At 38.4% G+C, this 20,343-nt stretch overlaps 2 protein-coding genes across 4 annotated transcripts in view; one reads left to right on the top strand and one right to left on the bottom strand.

The window, feature by feature from the left end:
• Nucleotides 1-973: 973 nt before the first annotated feature.
• Nucleotides 974-17,221, bottom strand: vps36 (vacuolar protein sorting 36 homolog). Its single transcript, XM_017681766.2, has 14 exons — nt 17,126-17,221; nt 15,229-15,297; nt 15,037-15,107; nt 14,835-14,949; nt 13,147-13,236; nt 12,680-12,766; nt 10,361-10,393; nt 10,194-10,271; nt 6,389-6,523; nt 5,898-5,963; nt 5,111-5,175; nt 4,671-4,755; nt 3,986-4,062; nt 974-1,688 (listed from the first exon to the last, which is right to left on the bottom strand). The coding sequence occupies exons 1-14, from the start codon at nt 17,219-17,221 to the stop codon at nt 1,607-1,609; spliced, it is 1,149 nt and encodes a 382-aa protein (XP_017537255.1). The 3' UTR covers nt 974-1,606.
• Nucleotides 17,222-17,747: 526 nt separating this feature from the next.
• The window catches only part of proser1 (proline and serine rich 1), a 14,855-nt gene continuing 12,259 nt past the window's right edge, over nt 17,748-20,343 (top strand). For 2 of the 3 annotated variants that reach the window (XM_017681789.2, XM_017681779.2), the window contains exons 1-5: nt 17,749-18,500; nt 18,690-18,755; nt 19,875-19,943; nt 20,071-20,165; nt 20,279-20,343. The exon at nt 20,279-20,343 is cut by the window's right edge and continues 29 nt beyond it. In XM_017681789.2, the coding sequence (XP_017537278.1) occupies nt 18,456-18,500; nt 18,690-18,755; nt 19,875-19,943; nt 20,071-20,165; nt 20,279-20,343 (340 nt within the window). In that variant the 5' untranslated portion in view covers nt 17,749-18,455. Of the gene's footprint in view, nt 18,501-18,689; nt 18,756-19,874; nt 19,944-20,070; nt 20,166-20,278 lie in introns of all 3 variants that reach the window. The other variant, XM_017681796.2, reaches the window with a different exon arrangement.

The following is a 20,343-nucleotide window of genomic DNA, read 5'->3' as shown; positions in this document are numbered from 1 at the left end:
GGCTTTCTGAAGTCCTGTAATGTCTTAAACTCTAATGAATCTAATCTCATTGTAATTCACCCTCCTCACGTGTCCCCCTGGAAATGGTCTTAGAAAAAGAAGAAATTGATGTGATGAGTGATGTGTAGCGCTGTACTGATCATATAGTAATATGAAGAGCACATTGAGCTTTATATGGTGCTTTAAAGAGACAATGTCCTCCATTTTTCTTACACACAGACACACACATCATCCTAACTGCTTCTCCTTGTGGGGGGGGGGGGGGCATCCCAGTGGTCATTGGGCAGAAGGCAGGAAACACTTTGGACAGGTCACCACTCCATCACAGGGCCATTTTTGTACATAGTTCATTTTAACATGACCATTTTCCAACTTTTTTGTTACTGTACCCTGAGGGCTAAATATGCAAATTACCTCACTTCTGATTGACTGCCTTATTCAAAAAGCAGTCTGGACTGAAACATTTCAGCAGGAACGGGCGGGGGCTAAACTGATGTTAGCAAGATAGATGGATATATGTAAATGATTTGGTTTTTCATGGCATCATAAAAACAGACCTAGCTTCCTTAGTTGGACTGTATGGTCTGGGATATGAACGATATGTGTTGAAATTTTAACAGTATTCAATCACATCATTTTTAAATAGCAAAGGCATTTTGATTTTTCATGATTTGGGACCTTTAAGAGTTCTCTAGTATAAGCACTGGTTTAAAAAACAACATAAAAACTCAAAACAACAATCTGAACACATAAATGGCTCTTTGTCTGGTTATATGGCTCTTCTCTATGATGGAAAACCTGTTCTATGTGGTTCTTTAAAGAAACCTTTCTAAAATGGTTGTTTGTAGCACCCAAAAGGGTTCCTCTCTTGTCAAGACTCATAAGAACTTTTTTAGTACTTCTACCAAATACTGTTATTATTCTCACAGTCTAATGATGATAAATATACATAAATAACAACATCAGAATGATATGAAGACGCCTGAATTTTTTAATTGCTTGTTGAAGCTCAGCTAAAGAACACAGTTCAGACACTGGGAGGTGCGCCAGTTTGGTCAGGTAATACAGCATAGCATCAAACCTGTGAAATGCCCCGTGCAGTCAAAGTGCAGTAACAGTGTTGTGGGATAGCTGGTTATAGTAACTTTGTACTTGTGAAGGCTCTCGAACGCCTTTGTTCTAAAGCCAAATATGACTTAAAGGAACACTTTTTCAGCCAAATCTCTCTGCAGTAGCTTCAGGATTAAGCACAGTGAAAGGGCTCAAACGATTGCCTGTGGTAACTGACCACATGCTACAGGTACAGAAGATCCAGATTATGTTGGAAAAAAAATACTGGAGAACCCTTTTAGTCCACCTCACTGTGGGGTTTATTAGCAAGGCTCTCAGCCAGATCTGTTTAAACCAGATGACTAAGAACAGCAAGTCTCTGCTGCCTTACCCATTTATAATGCACCAAGTAACATAAGCATCTAAATGAACATTTATTATTGGTATTATACAGTAAAGAGGGGCTGTCCAGTCTACATGCGGAACAGTACAGTGTTCTGTACAATGAGACTGTGAAAGAGTCCAGTAGGGATTTTAGATAAGACATGTTTCTACATCAAAACAAATTAGGATAAAAGCGCAGGCCTTCCACGGAGTCGTCTCTGCATAGGTGCCCCATTTTCTCAGCCAGCAGCAGTCTGCAAGGAAGGATGCCATGAAGACAGGAAGGAAGACATTGAGAGTTAACTGTTTTTTGGTTCAACAAATAGGACCATCCAGACAATGCTGGAAGAATGTGATACACAGTACACAATACATACACGTAAGTGGTATGTGGCCACATATATCAGAACAATACTGCTTTAGATATTTAAACTGCATTTAAAGTTAACAAACCTATTATTCTTAAAGGGCCCAAATCCTACATCTTTCTTGTATTTTAATTTTCCCCAATAAAGGTCACCTATAACGTTAGTGTGGCTTTACAACAAAAACACTCATAGTTCATTTCCATATGCTCATTTTCCATCTTGTCTTTGTCCCTTGGAATTAAATAGGCTGTCTTCGTTAAAATGCATTTATGACTGATATATTGTCGCTGTCCAAAGAAAAACATGTATCTCCAAAATAGTAACCTTACAGGATAAGTCACAAATGCTCTTAACTTCTAATGTAAGGTTATGCAAAGGTGTTTTATTTCAAGTAATCTCAGAGCAGTTGCGTTGGTCCATTAATCATGAAATCTTCACACAATGTAATGGACAGCTGCCATGTTTAAACAATTTAGAAAAATAAAAATCAACAAAAATGGAGATGTTGTGCTTTGGACAGCAACGATATGTATTGCGCCTTATTTAAAAAGCAGTTCAGGCTGAAACACTCCTTACGACTTAAACTTGAGTGGGTGGAGCTAAACTGCCATAGGCCAGCTGAGCAGATTTACATAAATGTGTTGGTATTTATAACATCAGAGAAACAATTAATCCAAAACGAGCTGTTAGTTCCAGAAATGGACTGCATGGTCCAGAGAGGAAACTTTAGCAATAGTTTTATACAACATCAAACTTTTGCATTTCAAAAAAGTTAATTAAATTCCATGATATGGGCCCTTTAAGTACTGCTACTCTATACAGAAAGACAATCCTACAAACATGACAGAGTTTTTTCTGATTGGGCTTTTTTGTCTCGCTTCCTCTGTTAAATTTATAGGTAACCTTGCACTTAAAACAGGAAAAGTACCTAAATGGTTCTTGGCTTGGACATAGAAAAGGTTTTGTATCTGGCATAGAACCTTCATAAATTCACTACTAATGTACAGATCATTGAAAGGTTCTTCAGAGCATTGGTTCCCACACCAGTCCTCAGATGTTTCACATTTTTGCACTTTCCTAGCTCAAAAACATCTGAACCAAGTCATTACGAACACTGGACATCTGATACAGGTATGTTGGAAATTGGGATAGAGCAAAAAAGGGGCTTGGCTGAGGGTCCTGAGGACTGCTCTGCTTTAGGGAACCAAAAGTGGCTTTTCTATGACACTCCAAAGAACTCATTTTAGCACCTTATTTTTTTTAAGAATGTACAAAATATATTTTTGCTGATGCAGCATCAGAGACACAACTATTTACTGAAATACGACGTTTTCATTGGTGTCATGTATACAGTACTGGAAAAGTCAGAGATCACCACCATTTACTGTCAAACCAGCAATTACAAGTTATTCATTTTTCAGCATCAGGAAAAAAGCTAAATTATGTATTTAACAGAAAAGCTTCATTACCTAAGTATAAAATACACTGTCAGTATAAGTGCCAGCACTTTGCCTTCATTATTTTATTTTATAAGGACTTTTCAGTTTTACAAAAGAAATTAGCAGAAAAGTTCTTCCACACCTCCAAAGCTCAGTCTTAGAAGTTGGTTGCACTTTCTTTTTCTTATAATCCAATCAATGCCAAACATATTCAATGATTCTGAGGTCTAGACTGGGGCCTGAGTGGTCAGTCCAGTGTTCTGAGAACACCAGAGGCTTCTTTGTTTTATTTGAAAATGTACTTTGTCTATTTTTTTTCTCAGTAACAGCTTCTTAACAGATACACATTCATTTAGACTCTGTTCAGAGTTTTTCTCACAGTGGAAGGATGATCAGAAGCACTTGTGGATTTTTCAGGTCTGCAGCAAGACTGGATTTTCTCTGATGGGGACGGCACAGTTCTTAGGAGTCCATGTCTCTGTTAGACTCCAGCTTTGGAAATTTATTTTCCTTTGACTTTCCCCTTTTTATACAATTATTATTACATCTAATGTACTTCAAAATATCTACTGAAAATCAATAACTTGTAGTTGATGGTCATTTTGACTGCAAGTTAAATAAAAAAAAAAGGGTGACTGCTGATTTTTGCACTTCACTATATAACTATCAATTCTGCTAAAACTAAAAATCAATATTGCTGTGCAGCACCAGACAGATCAGTACAGAACACATATCGGCCAGTACCTCTCTTTTGCAAGGAGAACAGACAATCCTAAAAGTTTAGCAAACTCCTCCGCTGTTAAAGAGCCCTTCTCGGACACCTGTGAAACAGGAAAGGAGAGAAGCACCGTTAAACACCAATGGGACACGCACCACAACTAGCATGTGTTTTTACACACTGAGCACCACAGATGTGTTTGGGTGAACATTCTCAGTTCAACTTTAACACCTTCTTCACACTGTAGAATCATAATATACTAAATGCCAAATACAATGTAGTCCTGTTGGGGACTGAAAGGGTAACTCCCCTCTGACTACAGGCATCTCTCTCTAAGAGCAATGGCTGAACATTCCGCTCTTCGACCACATTTGCCTTGGACTCTTTAGACATGGAACATTCTGATCTGACACGCCTCTGGATCTTTGACCCAAAACACAATTCTTCCAGCCCCCCTTACGCATCTGTTGGGGGGTGTCTCCTGTCCAATAGCCTGATCAGTGATAAGCGGTTTGCTGAGGCAGCCCTCTCATTGACCCTGACTGAACTGAGGAGCCTCTCTTTTATGCAGTGGGTGAGCGAATGAGGCAGAAACATTCAGTGCAGGATTGTTCCAAGTTCCGCTCCACCAAACCCCTAATTAAACATGATAGAGTTAGTGGCCACTTAAGTGTTTTAACAGGAGTTACATGACAGAGGCTTGACACTCACATTATCAAGAGCAGATGCAATCATCTCCTCTTCGTTATGGGACTGTAACTGAACCACCATCACCCCACTGTCGAAGACTCGCAACCTGAGAGAAAAAGTGAAAACAATAATATACCGATTTCAACTGGAAGCTACCACAGTGAGAAGCCTAGCCAAAATCCCTGAACAGAACCCAGCAAATACATAAAGTCTCCAGCTAAGAGCCATTTAAGTGGGGTTGGTGGTATTGGAGAGATTGGGATAGCAAATGGGTGTTTTCTTTAGAAAGATGGAAAGCGAAGAGAGCAGTCATAGCTTCTTGAAAACAGGAAGTCAGGCAGGAAGTGGCTGACTGATTCCTTCTTTGGCTTGCCTCCCCTCTGCACCCCCAAAACCCTGGCTCAATCACACGCTCCCATATGCACACATTTGTATGATCTTGCAGACACATACACTCTTACCTCAGAGGGAGTTTAAGGGATTCAAACATCTTGCAGGCATTCACCAGATCCTCTGGAGAGAGAAGCTAGAAAGACGAAAAGGGTTACAACTTTACCTCCACCTTTTTATATATTATTTACTGTCTATGTACCCTTATTCTCATAATAAATACACTTCTGTGCTCCTTCACAGCCAAAACCTATAACTGGGATGTCTGTTTATATCAGCTATACAATTACCATGTGGGCAGGGTCACTTGTATAGTCCTAAAAGTGTTAGGTAACACTTCATTTGATGGCAATCTACATACAAACCCCACAAATACTGCTTTATAAATACATTTTAGACTAGTTATGTATGTGTTATGAAATCCAATTGAAGGTAGCCTTCAAATAGTGTTCTTACTTTTAAAAAGAAGGACAGTTTTATGCCTACAACTGGCAAAAAAGTACAAACGTTTAACCCACTATGACATAAACTGGCAAGAGTTGTGCTTTGGAAAGTTGGAGGCAGATGGTCGTACTGTAAATCTGTCTGAGCAGAAGGTCAGGCTAAGCACTGATCAGTCTGTGACAGAGATCGCTGTTACTGCTTAAAGCCAAGATCAGTTAAAACTGGGAATTTACCTTCAGCTTCTTTCAAGCCACTGTTTTTTCACATTACTTATTGAAAGCAAGGTGACACCTTTGTTCTGCTGTAACACTTTTTAGGATGGTTATTCTAACTTATTTTTGTAATACTTCATAATCATAAAAAGCAGCCTGCTTTCGTTCTAGATCTACAGGCTGCCTGGGTTTCTGAGTTTACCTCCATCCCACGTGCTCGATTCACCAGACAGTAGACTTCTGTGAGGGCCATCATACCCCCTCGTTCCTGTGAAGAGCATTACACAGCCATGGGCGAGAGAGAGAGAGAGAGAGAGAGAGAGAGAGAGAGAGAGAGAGAGAGAGAGAGAGAGAATACTATATCAAAGGTTACAGTGTATGTAAAGGACACGCATAATCATTGGTTAGTCTTAACAAATAGAATTAAATCAATGAGTAGTCACTCAATTGTATTTAGAGGTCCTTTAGAGCCAGAAGGCTGGACAAGGTCCAAAAGTCTCCAAGCACATCTAACACACTACAATGGAAGTAACAACTGATAATATGAAAATACATTAGAGCTATTTATTGAGCAGCTCTGTCATGTAAAGTACCAATCACAATGATAAAAGATAGAAGACTGTCTAGACAGAATGGCTCAGTTCAAACAGGCTGTATGTTTGCTCACTCTAAGAAACCCACATGCGATCTTACCTCCAGTGGTGCCTGGAGCATGTCTCCCAGCTGTCTAGCGAGCTGCATGTGGTAGTGTGTGCCAGAGCCGTGCGTTTCCCTGGTTACAGGGTCGGCGATGCCCATGCTTAGCAAATAGGACTTGAAGCGGATAGTCTGCAAGAGGCAGCAAGGGAGATACTTAATTGGTTCTCGAAATGAAGAGGAATTACATCAGAATGGAGAAACATTACATGTTCTAGTACAAATGATACTGGAGAAATATCAGAGGACATTTTAAGTCAGTTCACCTGACCTAAGAATTGCCTTGTTTCAGAAATTGAAAGAGGCGTCACTTGGGTGGTTGATTGAACATGTTATGAAAAATGTAATGACAATCGCCTCGACAAAGTTTTGTTGATTTCAGATGTTTTGTGAGCTGGGCAAATGCAAACAAAGGACATTTTTGGGTCATCAAGAACGAAGAACGAAGACATGAAGAACGAACAGAAAGTAAGTCGTCTGTGCATAATCAACAGGGAGAGGCGCTGTGAATGTAGTGTAATAGAAAAATAAACAAACACACACAGTATACTGCCCTCCATTTATGTAATTTCCAGTCAAAATGGTCCTTAACTTATTTTTATCAGGAGATATTTCTAAGGTTATAAAAATATTAATTAATCAATTAATTATAAAATAACCCACTTGCATTAAGAAGGGGAAAGTCAGAAGAAGATACGTGGAAAAAAACAGGAGTTTCCAAAAATGAAGTTTCAAATATTTAATAATACAGAAACTCCTAATAACCAAACAAGACCTGAGCAATAGAAGACAAATCAAGCTCCAGTCTTGCTTCAGATCTGAAAAAATCCACAAGTGTTTCTGCCCATTCTTCCACTGTGAGAATACAACTCAACACTATGAGCCTTAAAGGATGTGTAGCTGCCAAGAAGCCATTAAACAAAGAAGATGCTGGTGTTCTCAGAACGATGTACTGCCCATCCCATCACTCAACATCACTGAGTGTTGTTAGGGATTACTTGAATTGTGAGAAGCAGAAATGCAAGAAACTTTTAAGACTGAAGCCTGACTGTGTAAAAATATCCCTGTAGATTTCTTCGAAAAACTGAAAGTGAATATTCTGAAATGAATGGAAAACGTAATAAAAGTAAAGGGTCGACACAAGAAACACTGAAAAAAATGATATTATATATAGGTGTTGAGATTTCTTTGCAGTTTTCTGTTAACTTTAAGTTTCTGCTATTCTTCTATTCCTGATGCTACAAATAAACAGGTCTCCAACCAGGTCTTGGTGCTTATATATCAACATGTGCGTCTGACAGTGCCTAGATTGGAAGAAAACTGAACCCTGCATGGATTACTCTGCCACGTTTGCCAAGCAATGGGCTTAGAGGCACCCCACAGAGCAAGAGGCCTTAACAGAGTTAAGCCAATGGAAATATTTAGCATCCTTTGCATTATCCATTTAATTGCTGCTTTTATTAAAAAAATTGAAGTAATCTCTCCATGTTTTCACTATCTGTGCATACAAACCTAGATGGAAACAGTCAAGAAATAAAATGGAAAACCCATCCAATAAAATAAGAACAGGGCATAGTAACCTCGACATGCATGATCACACAAAGCCTATTAACCCTGGGAGCATTAAAGCAGGAATAGCTTAAGCCAAAGGTTCGCAAACCAAGAGATCAAATGAAGTGGCTAGAAAAATATCTTCTAAATAAGATATCTACATTTGTGTAAATGCATGCAGGTGTAAATACAATGTTTAAAATGATTACAGCACAAAATGTGAGAGCTTCAAAACTGTTAACATCAACCAAATAGATTGTCTTCAGGCAAATATGTTCTACTCTAATATTACGTCTGTGCACAAGACACAAAGCACTAACAGCTAGAGCACTTCTGATGCTGTAATGCTGGCAATGGCACCTGTTGCTAGGCCTGCCATAATGCTAGTTAAGCTGGCACTAGGCCTACTGGAACGCTCATTCAGCTGCAACCAGGTTAATCTCACAAACCTTGAATCGTCAACAATCTCATACAACCTACACACCTCCAGATGGGCTGTGGGATTAAGACTAAAAAGAAACTCTGAAAGAAAATTTCTGATATTCTTAAATATGAACACTGACAGCCAAATTCACAATGCCTTCCAAATACGTGATCTGTCAAACGTTTTGGGACAACCTGCATTTCCTTGCAGCGCTGTTTGATTTTTACTGTTCCTTTTCAATTAAATACCTGCAAACGCTAAGTTAGCATGAAACAGTTTACCAGTAATTTGAAATTATTTTCTGAATATTCAGCCTCATGTTCATTAACGTCTTCCTTGGTATGAAGAGAAGCCTGAAAGGAGGGGAAATGCACCAGAGTTTATCGTGTACAGGATAATGATGCATAAACCTACATACAGTTAGAGTAAACAAACTGTAAAAGCCATCAATTAAGTTTTCATAGCATAGAAAATAGAAAATCTTAAAAAGCAGCATCTCCCCAGTGCAGCCAGTGCATCTGGCCTCAATTTGTCATTTGTCAAGTTGCAAAAAATGTACAGTGTTTGTCAAATTATTTCTTGTCTTTTTGTTCTTGTATGATTGTGGCATTAATTAAAGCACAACATTAAAAATAACAGATCATAAAATAAAATTTCGGCCTCTAATAGTAGCCAAATCCAACTCACAACACATAAGGATGGGGTCCCTGAGGACCGAGCTGATAACCACTGAATTGGGCCATAGCCATTAAAGTAGAATTCCAATTATTTTTCAAAATTTCTGCATAATTCAATGATTGAGATGTAAACAGTCATTCAGAGTGTTGGATGCAAAATGGTTCACTGTAGAGAAGCTTACCAACTCAGATTTCTTTACAGAGGTGTTGATGGGAAATAGGGGTCACTACAACGCAAATACAGCCAAGTATTTACTATCTAAAACATTAATGTGTTTTTTAATATTAAAATAGTAGTAATTCTTTAAAAGTTTTCTTTACGTCTATAAATAATGTCTTCAACTGCTCTACAAATGATTAAAAACAGAAATTAGTCCAAAACAATGTCTTAGCCATTAGGCAACCTATTCATAACCATTTCATATAGTAACGTTCTGAGAGGTATTATTTGGAGACATTAAACTCTTAAGACGTCTGGTTCCTCTCACCAATTCTGTTTCAAAAGATTTTCTCTAGAATGGAGCTTTTCACACAAACCACTGTAAATATGTTTATTCATTTCTTGGAGATTGAGCTATGGAGAGATTCTGAAAATAAATGTATAAAATGTTTAAATAAATGTATAAATGTGTTGAGTTTATATATTTGATTATCAGAGAAAATAAAGTGGAGGGGGCATCATAACCTGGGGGCTTCTTCCCTCCAAGTCACCCTAAGTTTTGTCTAAACAGTAATTTGATTTTCATTTCTAATATTCTTAACATCTTTTGCAACAGTGACGGTTTAAAAAGCTTGGGTGTTCAATAAGTGCTGACAACACAACAAGAAGATAAACTGCGTGGGGCATAGCATTATCCCCAAAGTAATAAAGTCATAGTTTTTTCCTTACTTTTTGCTGAATTTGTGAAGATAAATTACACAAATTTAAATAGCTTACTACCTCCTATGTTAAGTATGCAAACATGTTCATTTATTAACATAAAACATTTTGATAGCCAGCATATGTGACAAATCAAGGGAAGAAAGATAAGCAGCTTGCGGCTAGACTTTTGTGTGCCTGCCACCTGACTCTACATTGTTTTACACTGTGGTACTGAGACACTACCAGGCCTGCTATAATACCTGGCTACATTTCATGTGTCTGTCTCACCTCATCCTCTGTGATGTCGCCCTGTTTGTCTTTGATTTTGCTGGCAATGGATTTAGACAGCTCAACCATCTCTTTGGCCTGAGCGAGAAAGACAAAGGCAGGTTATCGTGGTTTCAAACTGTGGTCACAGAAGTGAGCAGTATGGAGGGTGATGACAGAGTGCTGACCTTCTCCATAAGCTTGCTGAGATCTTCAAAGGCCTGACAGAGACACAGAGAGGAGGAGGAGAGGATTAGAGAAGAGCATCAGCCAAAAACAGCACAAACTCGTGCTAATCCAACTCAGATTTGTGAAGAGATGCCTATAAAAGCTCTCTATATTACACTGGCATGAATCAATTATTTATAAACACAATAAACAATTTTTAGTGGCTGAATAGAAGTTTAAAAAAGGATCTTCTTAATGAAAGGTCCATGCAGTACTGGTAAGCTGACACCACCTACACACAATCTTACAGACTTTTCCATATAAACATCTGACTTCACAATGATTCGGTCAAATATATGCTGCTGTTTATACGCTTCTAATCAATGTTTTTAATAATACAATATATTTATATCATTCATATAATAAAGTGTGTAGAAATTAATTTTGTAAGCTGTATAACTTCACAGCTCTCAAATGATCAGGTCACTAGAGAGAAGTAAATAAATATCAAGATACCTTAGTGTCCAACATTATTAAAATTACTTAAATTATTAAATAGATACAGAGGCTTTTAAAATGACTGAGAAAGCTGTATAGCAAGTTATAATAAAATGAATATCCAGAATTCATCCTATTTTAAAGTATACAGATAATTAAAGTATAGTTCTGAAAATATTGAGGTTTTATGTTTTTAATATACTGTTTGCAAGTAGATGTGTATGTATGTATGTCTGTCTGTATGTCTGTCTTTTGCCCAATGACAGCTGGGATAAGCTCTATCACCCCCCACGACCCAGGAGAAGCAGCTTAGAAGATGGATGTGTGTGTGTGTGTGTGTGTGTGTGTGTGTGTGTAGTTTGTAATATTTAAATTGATATGGTTTAAATTATTGTTCATATGAAACAACAAAAAACATGTTAAAGGGGCATTAAATTAGCATTTCATATTAGTTGTCATTTTCTATAATATTTTGTAGTGTCACATTGCATCCCTCAGCCTTACCTAGTCTTCTCCTGTTTTGATTCATTAATATTCTCACTACAATACCCAGAATGCATCACACAAACAACACCCCTGACAGCAGTAAAGAAATCCACCGAGAGGAATAAATGCAGATGTGATATTTGGCGAGCTGTTAGTAACATTAGCAATCTGGCCTCCTTTTACATTTCGCAACTAGAAGAAATCCAGAAAAAAAAATACAAACAGCTGCCTTTTTAGGCGCCTTCCGCCCAACGTCAGCTGGGATAGGCTCCAGCACTCCCTGTGACCCTGAGGGAGAAGCGGCTTAGAGGAAGAAGAAGATGCCCTTTCATGCCTGCAGCACAAAAGCTTTTTTTTGTCTTTAAACCAGCGTGGGCGTCTAAGGCATAGGTAGATATGTATGTGCCTGACTTTTTCATGTATAAATTAATTAATTAAAAAAGTACACAACTGAACTAAATTCAGTTACAATTCTTACAGTTAACTGCAGTGGATGAAGACGGGGGTCCTTGGAAAGTGAAACTGGGACATTTCTCAATCTTGAGATTTGTGTCAGCAATGAAAGATGTGAGCAATCATGACTACAACAATTGTTAGGATAGCTAACATTTTCCACTTTAGCTGGAGTGCCACTTAAATATGGCAATCATTTACATACATTTTTAACGGTAGCATAATTCTCTAGGAAATGATTTAGTTAACCCTAAGTAACCTTAACCGATCTGATTAAACTGCAGTGATGTGATTTCAATTGTGACCAGAGGAGCTTCTTACACAGTATAGAATTATACACAATAAATACAAAAAGCAAACTGTTTTACTTTCATGTTTAAAAATAATCCCAGATTTTATTTTGAACAAAAAAAAAGAGCTCATACTAACGATTGTACCAATGATTATAACGACTAACGTTCCAAAATGTATGCCGTTAAATTGGCAGCGCCATTCAAACACCTATTTTCCACATATAGGGGGGTTATTTTTGTTTTTTGTTATTCTAGAGCTGAGCTTGAGCAGTAACTCAGTGGGCATATGGGCAGTACTGGCCCCTGGCTGGGCACACTCTTATCTCTACTTTTAGCCAGGACAGGAAGCCTTTCAAGCCACACTCCATGATGTCATACAACTACACAAACAGGGCCGTGCTCACTTCCAACATCAAAATCCCACGGAGAGGAACACCTACAGGCTGTTCAGAGGAGCCAGGTGGTCGCCACTGCCTTCTTGCGGTGGTATAGCTTCAATATATCGTAAGCCCTAATTGTCTTGAGCTCTGTATCATTAATCATTTATCATTCCAGAATCCAGAACTGATCATTCAATGTGTCCAGCTTTCTCTGCTCCCTCCATCTCACCTCAGAAATATTTTTATCAGTCTCTTTCCGCTTCTCCTCCAACTTCCGCTCAATGCCAACAATCCCTACTGCGCGTGTCCTTCCTGCCTGTGGAAGCACAAAAGACAGGAAAAGAAAACAATCAGTCATTCTTTCTCTCAAGCACAAACACAATGTGCGCACAAATACATGCAAAAAAGAGAGAGGCAAGAAAGCGTAAGGCCAACAGTACATTCTCCAGTGTCAGACTACAAAATTGCACTGTGCAAAGACAACCACAGACCACAGTTATTTCACAACTTCAGCAGAATAATGTTTAAAGTACAAGACATCTTTTCACTTTTAACCATATAGATTAGATGCCAACGACTGAGTTTCAACTTTAATAAAACAGTGCCACCTTGAGGCAGCACTACACACTGCAGAGCTTACTCATTGCCAACAATGGTAACAATGCATAGATCTTTTCACTGAATCCTTGGTCTGACCTTCAATCCAGCTGTTGTGCTAATTGGCTGCGACACTGGCGTGTTCTCCCACCTCTTCTGTGTCATTTCCTCCATAAGACGTCTGTAAAACTGCAGACAGGAAAAAAAAAAGAAAGAATGTTATAACAGCTACTGCAAACCTGAACAAAATCAAATTTAGAGTTAAACTCTTTCAGCTCTTAAGAATATTTGGATCTACCAGACTCCGCCAACTGTGACATGTGGGCATGGCTGGTATAAATTACGGTTTACTTACTGTCTTACTAGCTGTTAACAAATGCCTACAACCTGATTACGTTGGACATCTATGGACCCAAGAACAATAGCATCACCAAAAGGTCATAAAAAACTACAAACTGGCTAAGATGGGGTTAATTTACATCAAGCCCAAGCTTTAGATTCATAGCCCAGGGTGGTCCAGTCTTCTCCAGGGGCCAGTGTGGCTGCAGGTTTTTACTCCAAGCAAGCTGGAGTACACTTGATTCCACTTGTTTAATCAGTTGGTCTTTGTTGGAGTGAAACCCTGCCTTCACACGGGCCCTCTGCGGATAAGATTGGACATTGCTGACACAGGCTATCTGCAGTTTCTTGTGAAGTGCATTGTTACATATTACATACAGGGAAAAGGCACCTGGATTTGTTGAACTAATAGGTCCAGTTGCACAATCTGATAGCCAGAGACAAGCTCAGAGCAGTTGTAAAATACTTCATATTTGCACATAATTTATTTTGTTTACACTGAGATACAGCCGTCCATGACTTTCCAGGGTGATGCCTAATGCAGGAAATAAAAGTGCTCTTTCTCAAGGAGTTTTGGTTATATGAAACCATGTGCTATTTGCTGCTAGGGTTGAATGTTGTTAGTGCCAGGCTACTGGTGGTCCACATTAAACTGATAGAGTAGCTGTAGCAAACATCTGAAACTTGTAAAAGACATTCTGGTAAGATTTTATGTTACTTGGTAATGTTTACTTTGTACAATCCCCTCAGTAAAGACTTTAACTTAAAGGGCCAATATACACTGAACACAACATAGTACAAGTCAATAGAACTTTTGGTTATTTTACATGCATGCGTTCATCTGTTTATATCATACAAAATAATACAAAATAATTACGGGACGAGAGAAGGTAAACATATGACGGATCTCGAAACTGATTTGTTACACTAACGTGGCTGTTGATGTCATAGTAACCGCCAGGCCCCGCATTGTGTTTCGTTTTTCATTTTCAAATAATGTTTTATAAATTCAAATAATGTGTTGCTGTGTCAGCTTTGTTTCTTCCCTAGCTCACCAGTGACTGTACCATGACAGCAGGAAAAGAATATAAAGGAGCACGATGGTTATATGACTTGTGATTGCTCTTTGCAGTCAAATCATGCATAAAATACACAGATGTATCTCTCTATTCTAGGTACATATACAGCACAAACTATCCTTTCAGGTGTGTCCACATTGTATAACTGTGTATATTGCTACTGTCAGAAGAAAACCTCATATTTCCTACAGGAGAAGGAAAAACCTACTTTACTTTTAATGTAGGTCTATGGAAACAGATATTTTTCCAAGTCATTTTGAGACATTATTTTTGGTCCATTCTTCATTAATTTTACATATAATGGAAAGACCAGCAGGTGTTTTCAAATTATGTCAAAAACTGAAAAACACAATCACTGCAGTCACATACCTCAATCTGCCCATGCTCCTTAAAGGACAGTTTGATATAGGAGAACTTGCTCTGCTGGAAGGGTCCAGGCTCCTTATTGGCAGGGGCCGGGTGCAGGTGAATAACAATCTTGGCACTAAAATACACAGACAGACAGTTTTACTTCAGCTATAATGTTGATAGATACATCTATATATATGCCACAGCGTACAGAAATATTTACCTCTTCCCAATACCTGCTGCCTGCTCCTCAAAGAATATGATCTGAGACAATGGCATACATATGCAGCACTCCTACAGGGGTGTACAAATGAGAGTGCAAAGAGTTACAAATTTTACTCTAAAGGAAAAAAGTGAGAGCTAAAGCACAGTCAAGGCACAATTTAGCAAAAAAGGAAAGTTTAGATAATCTTACATGATTCTTTTGGTCCCTCCAAAGTAACCGATGTGTGCTCAGGAGGACGACTCCCACATCAAGCTTTGCCTGCCAAACATACAGAACCCTTCAACCTTAGAGTCTAGACATGTCCTTAGAACAGGTGTAAACCGTGATGTCAGTGGTGATTCACCATTAAATCAAGGCTTAAACTTTCATGGGGCACTCTGGCAAAAATGAAAACTGTAAATGCTGCCACATCTACTGTAAACATATCTAGCTGCCTCCTCCAGCGGCACCTCAACCGTTTAGAAGTGAGATTTTCTATTTTAAAAAGAAAATGTATTTTGAAGATAGGAGCAACTTTTGAAAAACTACAACAAATAAAAAAGTATGTTTTTTGCAAATTCATAAGGAAGCTAGATAGCTAAAATTCTAACATGGTTTCACAATGGCTGTACGACATACTTGAAAAATGAACACTGGGTATTGCAGTAAGTGAACGATGATGCACAAAAACACAAAAAAGAAATAAAACACAAAAAATGAATCCTGTCAAACAGATGGGGTATACAGTTCTGCACTACTGAATATGACATAACATGACAAATAACATTAAATACCAGCTTTCCCCAAAGTTAGTATTCTTAAGATCGTCAAGCATCTATCAACACTATTTTAATGATTACTGACTTCCAAACACTTGAGCAAATTAACGCAGTAAGATTGCATATTTAATTGCGAAATTTGGGGGGCAGTCATGGGCTGGAGTTTAGGGAACTGGCCCTGTGACCGGAAGGTTGCTGGTTCAATCCCCAGGGCTGACAGCATATGACTGAGGTGTCCTTGAGCAAGACACCTAACCCCCAATTGCTCCCCGGGCGCTGTGTATAGGGCTGCCCACCGCTCCGGGCAAGTGTGCTCACTGCCCCCTAGTGTGTGTGTGTGTCTATTCACTAGTGTATATATGGTGTTCCACTTCACGGATGGGTTAAATGCGGAGGTGGAATTTCCCTGTTTGTGGTTTTAATAAAGTATCACTTAACTTAAAAAATTCTGCTAATGAATGAGAAAAGAAGGAGTTCTCTGTCTGCACTGACAGACTGCTGAGAGATGTCTACAAAGAAGACAGCTAGGTTATATAAGTTAGCAATTGCATGAAAAGTTCGTTAGTCTGGAACGCTTTAATCTGGGTCTTAAAAAACAGAATTATTCACCAAGAGACTATCTAGATCACCAGATCACTACATTGTTCAGAACCAGTATGAAATCTGACTTTGACACTGCAATTTGAGTGAGAGCAGTGGGCGGATTGATACTGATGTACTGACATTTACGATAGATGCAAATAAACATGCAGCACAGGGACTACTTTTCCTTGCGCCCTGCCCTCTGGCCTCTCATACACCCACTGTGACAAAGAAGGCCTCATGGAACAGATGTAACACAGTTATATGGCATTTTATATGGCAGATTATATGAAGGGAACGGTTAGTTAATGTGGCAGTTGATTTACTACTGCAAAGGTATGACGTTTGATGCCCTAGAAATTCAGATTTTTTTATGCGCATAACAAGACATTTAGATAGAGATAATAATACATTTACATTTACAGCATTTAGCAGACGCTCTTATCCAGAGCGACTTACAAGATGTGCTTTGTCTATCTAGAGAAAGTATCTTGGCTAGTTACCAACAGGTTAGAGAGAAAGACAGTCCTGATATTAACCTTGGTTTTATTTGGCATCAAGTAAAAAATAGAGGTATCGCCCATCCCTATAAGTAATAACTGAATCCTTCAATACACCGTCCGGTTTAATTAATTAATTAATTCGCATGATTTTGCACTACATATATTGTTTTTAGCCGTTTTAGCAGATGTAGTTAGGAAATTTGGGAAATTTCACTGTTGTCTAAAAACCCCACAGAAAGTTACCTTTTCATCTCCATCATACAGTCTGACACCTCTCTGCTGGATAACTAAGGTTTCGTTCATTTCGAGGAGTCCATTTGTCCACATAAATCGGTCCATTTCGACTTTATAAACAGTTTTCTATATTTATGCATCAGAATTAATACATTTTGTACGTTTTCTACGTGACACTTCCCAGCGACTGTTTACTTCCGGTATGGTACCAGACGCTTTGCCTGTCTAAATCAGAAATAGACGTTATCGCAGATGTGACCTCCGATATTACTTTGATTTCCTTCATGCTGCAACGATTTTGATTGGAAATAAAAAGTTAATGCTAAGTAAAATGCTTACTACAAAAATGCGTACTTTGCTTGCTACAAAGAAGTGCTGACTTCCCACTCGACGCTCTGAAATAACTGCACTTTATCACTTCGTTCTTTCAGAAGTCGCGTCGACGGTTTTAAGGATCCTCACGTGACCACGTTCAGATTATGGGATCTAACGTTACATGCAGGTTAAGATTTGACGAGACAGAAGCTGGCGTAGTGTTCGCCAGCTTCTTCTTCGAATTTTCACGTTCCACCTTAAATGGTCACGTAACTGCTGCACGATTTAAGGTGGAACGGTAAAATTCTGACTTCAGCTTTAGCTACATTTGGTGTAATAATGACGTTATAAGCTGTCCCGCCTCAGTCAGAGCTGATGACAGATGGAGCTCTTTATTTCTTGCGTAAACACAGAGAATCAAGCGTAGAGATAAAACGGTAAAACTACAGACATGTGGGGAACGCGGGGTCTTAACGCAGGAAGTTGTAACTACGCATTTCCCGTAAGCCAGATGCTAACCACCTACGAACGAGAACAACAGACTTATGAGAAACAAACGAAAACGACGCGCATTTCTTTATCGTTTGTTTCTTGCAAGAGCCAGGCTGCAGCCGAAGATGTTTCCGTGACCATATGTATATGAGAGAAGTGCAGTTGACCGTCACATTAATGTTTACTATCGCCTGCAGCCATGCCAGTCAGGCTCGAGATAAATAGCTAGGTTAGCTCGCTGGCTAACTGGCCGCGGTACTGAGAGCCTGCGAACATGAAGTTGGCGAGGTAGACGCAGAACAGGGAGAGATGTTCATGCTCACTTGTAGACTTTGCTGTTTAAATATTCTTCCGATAACGGTGTTTTAATAACACGTCGGGTCAGCGGTTCATTGGTAGATGTTTACATGCAATAGCAGAACTTCTGTCCTTTTATTTTCCATTCACTAAAATATCAAAACACGCCGAAGCCAGACCGATCAGCACTTTTGTCGAGATAAGTTGGTAGCTGAGGAGCTGTAGCCTATACAAGATGGACAAGAAATCTTTTGACATCGTTTTGGACGAAATAAAAAAGGTCAGTGTAGTTGCATAGGTTATCTAGAACGCTACAGTTACTGAATATAATATTTGACATATGTGTAGCTGAAAGTCTCTCATGCGTGAAATGTATGCATAGTGAGTTAAGCGTGTACACGTGTTTGGTCTGGACTGTAAAGTGAAATGTGAAATCATGAAGTGTTTTAACGTTAGTTGTTCTTTTCAGTGTGTTCTGACGGATCAGCGGATCAAGGCAATAGAGCAAGTGCACGGCTATTTCTCCAGCGAACAGGTAACGGAGAGAAAGTTCTTCTCCTAGTGCTTTTGAATACGAGTTGCTGTGAAGTATTGGCTGAGCATATCTTGTGCACCAGTATACAGTGTTAACGTAATGAATAACATCACAGTGTCACAATTTGATTTTCTGAGAATATTGTGGATCATCAATACTAAAGAACACCAACTGCATGCTCGATTACAAAGAGAGTGTAATTAATGCTGTTTAATTGGGTTGAAATGTTGAATATAAGTAATTGAGCACATAGTTTGTGATAGTACTTTGTTCTTGCTTATAAATATCAACGTATTGTGTATTGTGAACAAAACCCTTTTTGAATTATCATGATGTGACATTTTGCCTTATTACTCATCTCTTCTAAAAATTGTTTAAATATATTTAATCTTGGTAGAAAATAAAAACTATAAGAGAATAAATATAAATAAACAAACGTAATAACACTGAACATTTTGTTTCCATATTGAATGCTGTAATAAACTGATAATTAGCATACAGTGCCAACTGCTTTTTTCATCCGCTCTTGTTTTGATGTATCATATCAAATAAAATCAAATCAAATTCTAAATTTGGGGGATCTCCTGGCCACCAGTACTCCTGATTTCATTTAATGAAATTTTGGTCAGTTGAAGCAGGTATTAATTGGTAACTGTACATAGTGGGCTTCCTTAGGAAATGGTTAAGCGAACACGCATACAAATCTATTTATTCTAACTTCGTTGTTTTTCTATGCAAATAAATGCTGTAAACAATGTACACACTTTCTCATATGCCCAAGTCTTTCACACAGTACTATAGTTGTAGTGATTTTTATTTTAGCAGTAGTTCTATCAACACATTTTATAGCATTATATCTATGACATCAGCGTATCTCTGTTGCTGAGCAATTTTTATTATTATATTTCATGCATTTTTTTCCCAGGATTAGCAAAATTGAACAAAACAATCCTATTAAAATCAAATATGCAGCAACAATCAAGAAGCATTTGTTAACTTTAGTGAATCTTGAATACCATCTATGACATTTGGACACAATCATGATACTGTATTCAATTAGTCCTGTCTAGCACTAGAAGTAATTTGCCTGTAAAGATTTACATTTTGTCTTGTTATTAGGTGATTGACATTCTGAAATACTTCTCATGGGCAGAACCTCAGATAAAAGCAGTGAAAGCGTTACAGCATGTAAGTAGAACCTTATTTTCTTGTTCTGTTTAGATCAATGAAACAGTCATATTGGGTGACCTCCTAAAGCCGCTAATATACAGTGAGGCTAATTAGCAATAATTAAAACGACTCTTTCTGTCAACAGAAAATGGTGGCCATTCCTACAACCAAGGTTGCAAACATTTTGAACACTTTCACATTCTCAAAGGACAAGCTCATAGTGCTGGAGCTCATTGCATTGTAAGTTGCTAAGTCTGTGTAATAAAGTATCAGATGCCAGTTTCAGTTGTTACTGAGTTTATGTGGTGTTTGTCAGCATTCTGCTGTTAAGAGTGATATTACTTTAATGACAGGAATATATCAGATGCCCATAACTACCGCCCAGTGGAGGATCAGTTCCGTGTTAACCTGTCAGAGA

This window comes from Pygocentrus nattereri, chromosome 18 (assembly GCF_015220715.1).
Source record: "Pygocentrus nattereri isolate fPygNat1 chromosome 18, fPygNat1.pri, whole genome shotgun sequence".
NCBI lineage: Eukaryota > Metazoa > Chordata > Actinopteri > Characiformes > Serrasalmidae > Pygocentrus > Pygocentrus nattereri.
The sequence above is the reverse complement of the archived record's forward strand: the minus strand, read 5'-3'. Positions and strand labels throughout refer to the sequence as shown.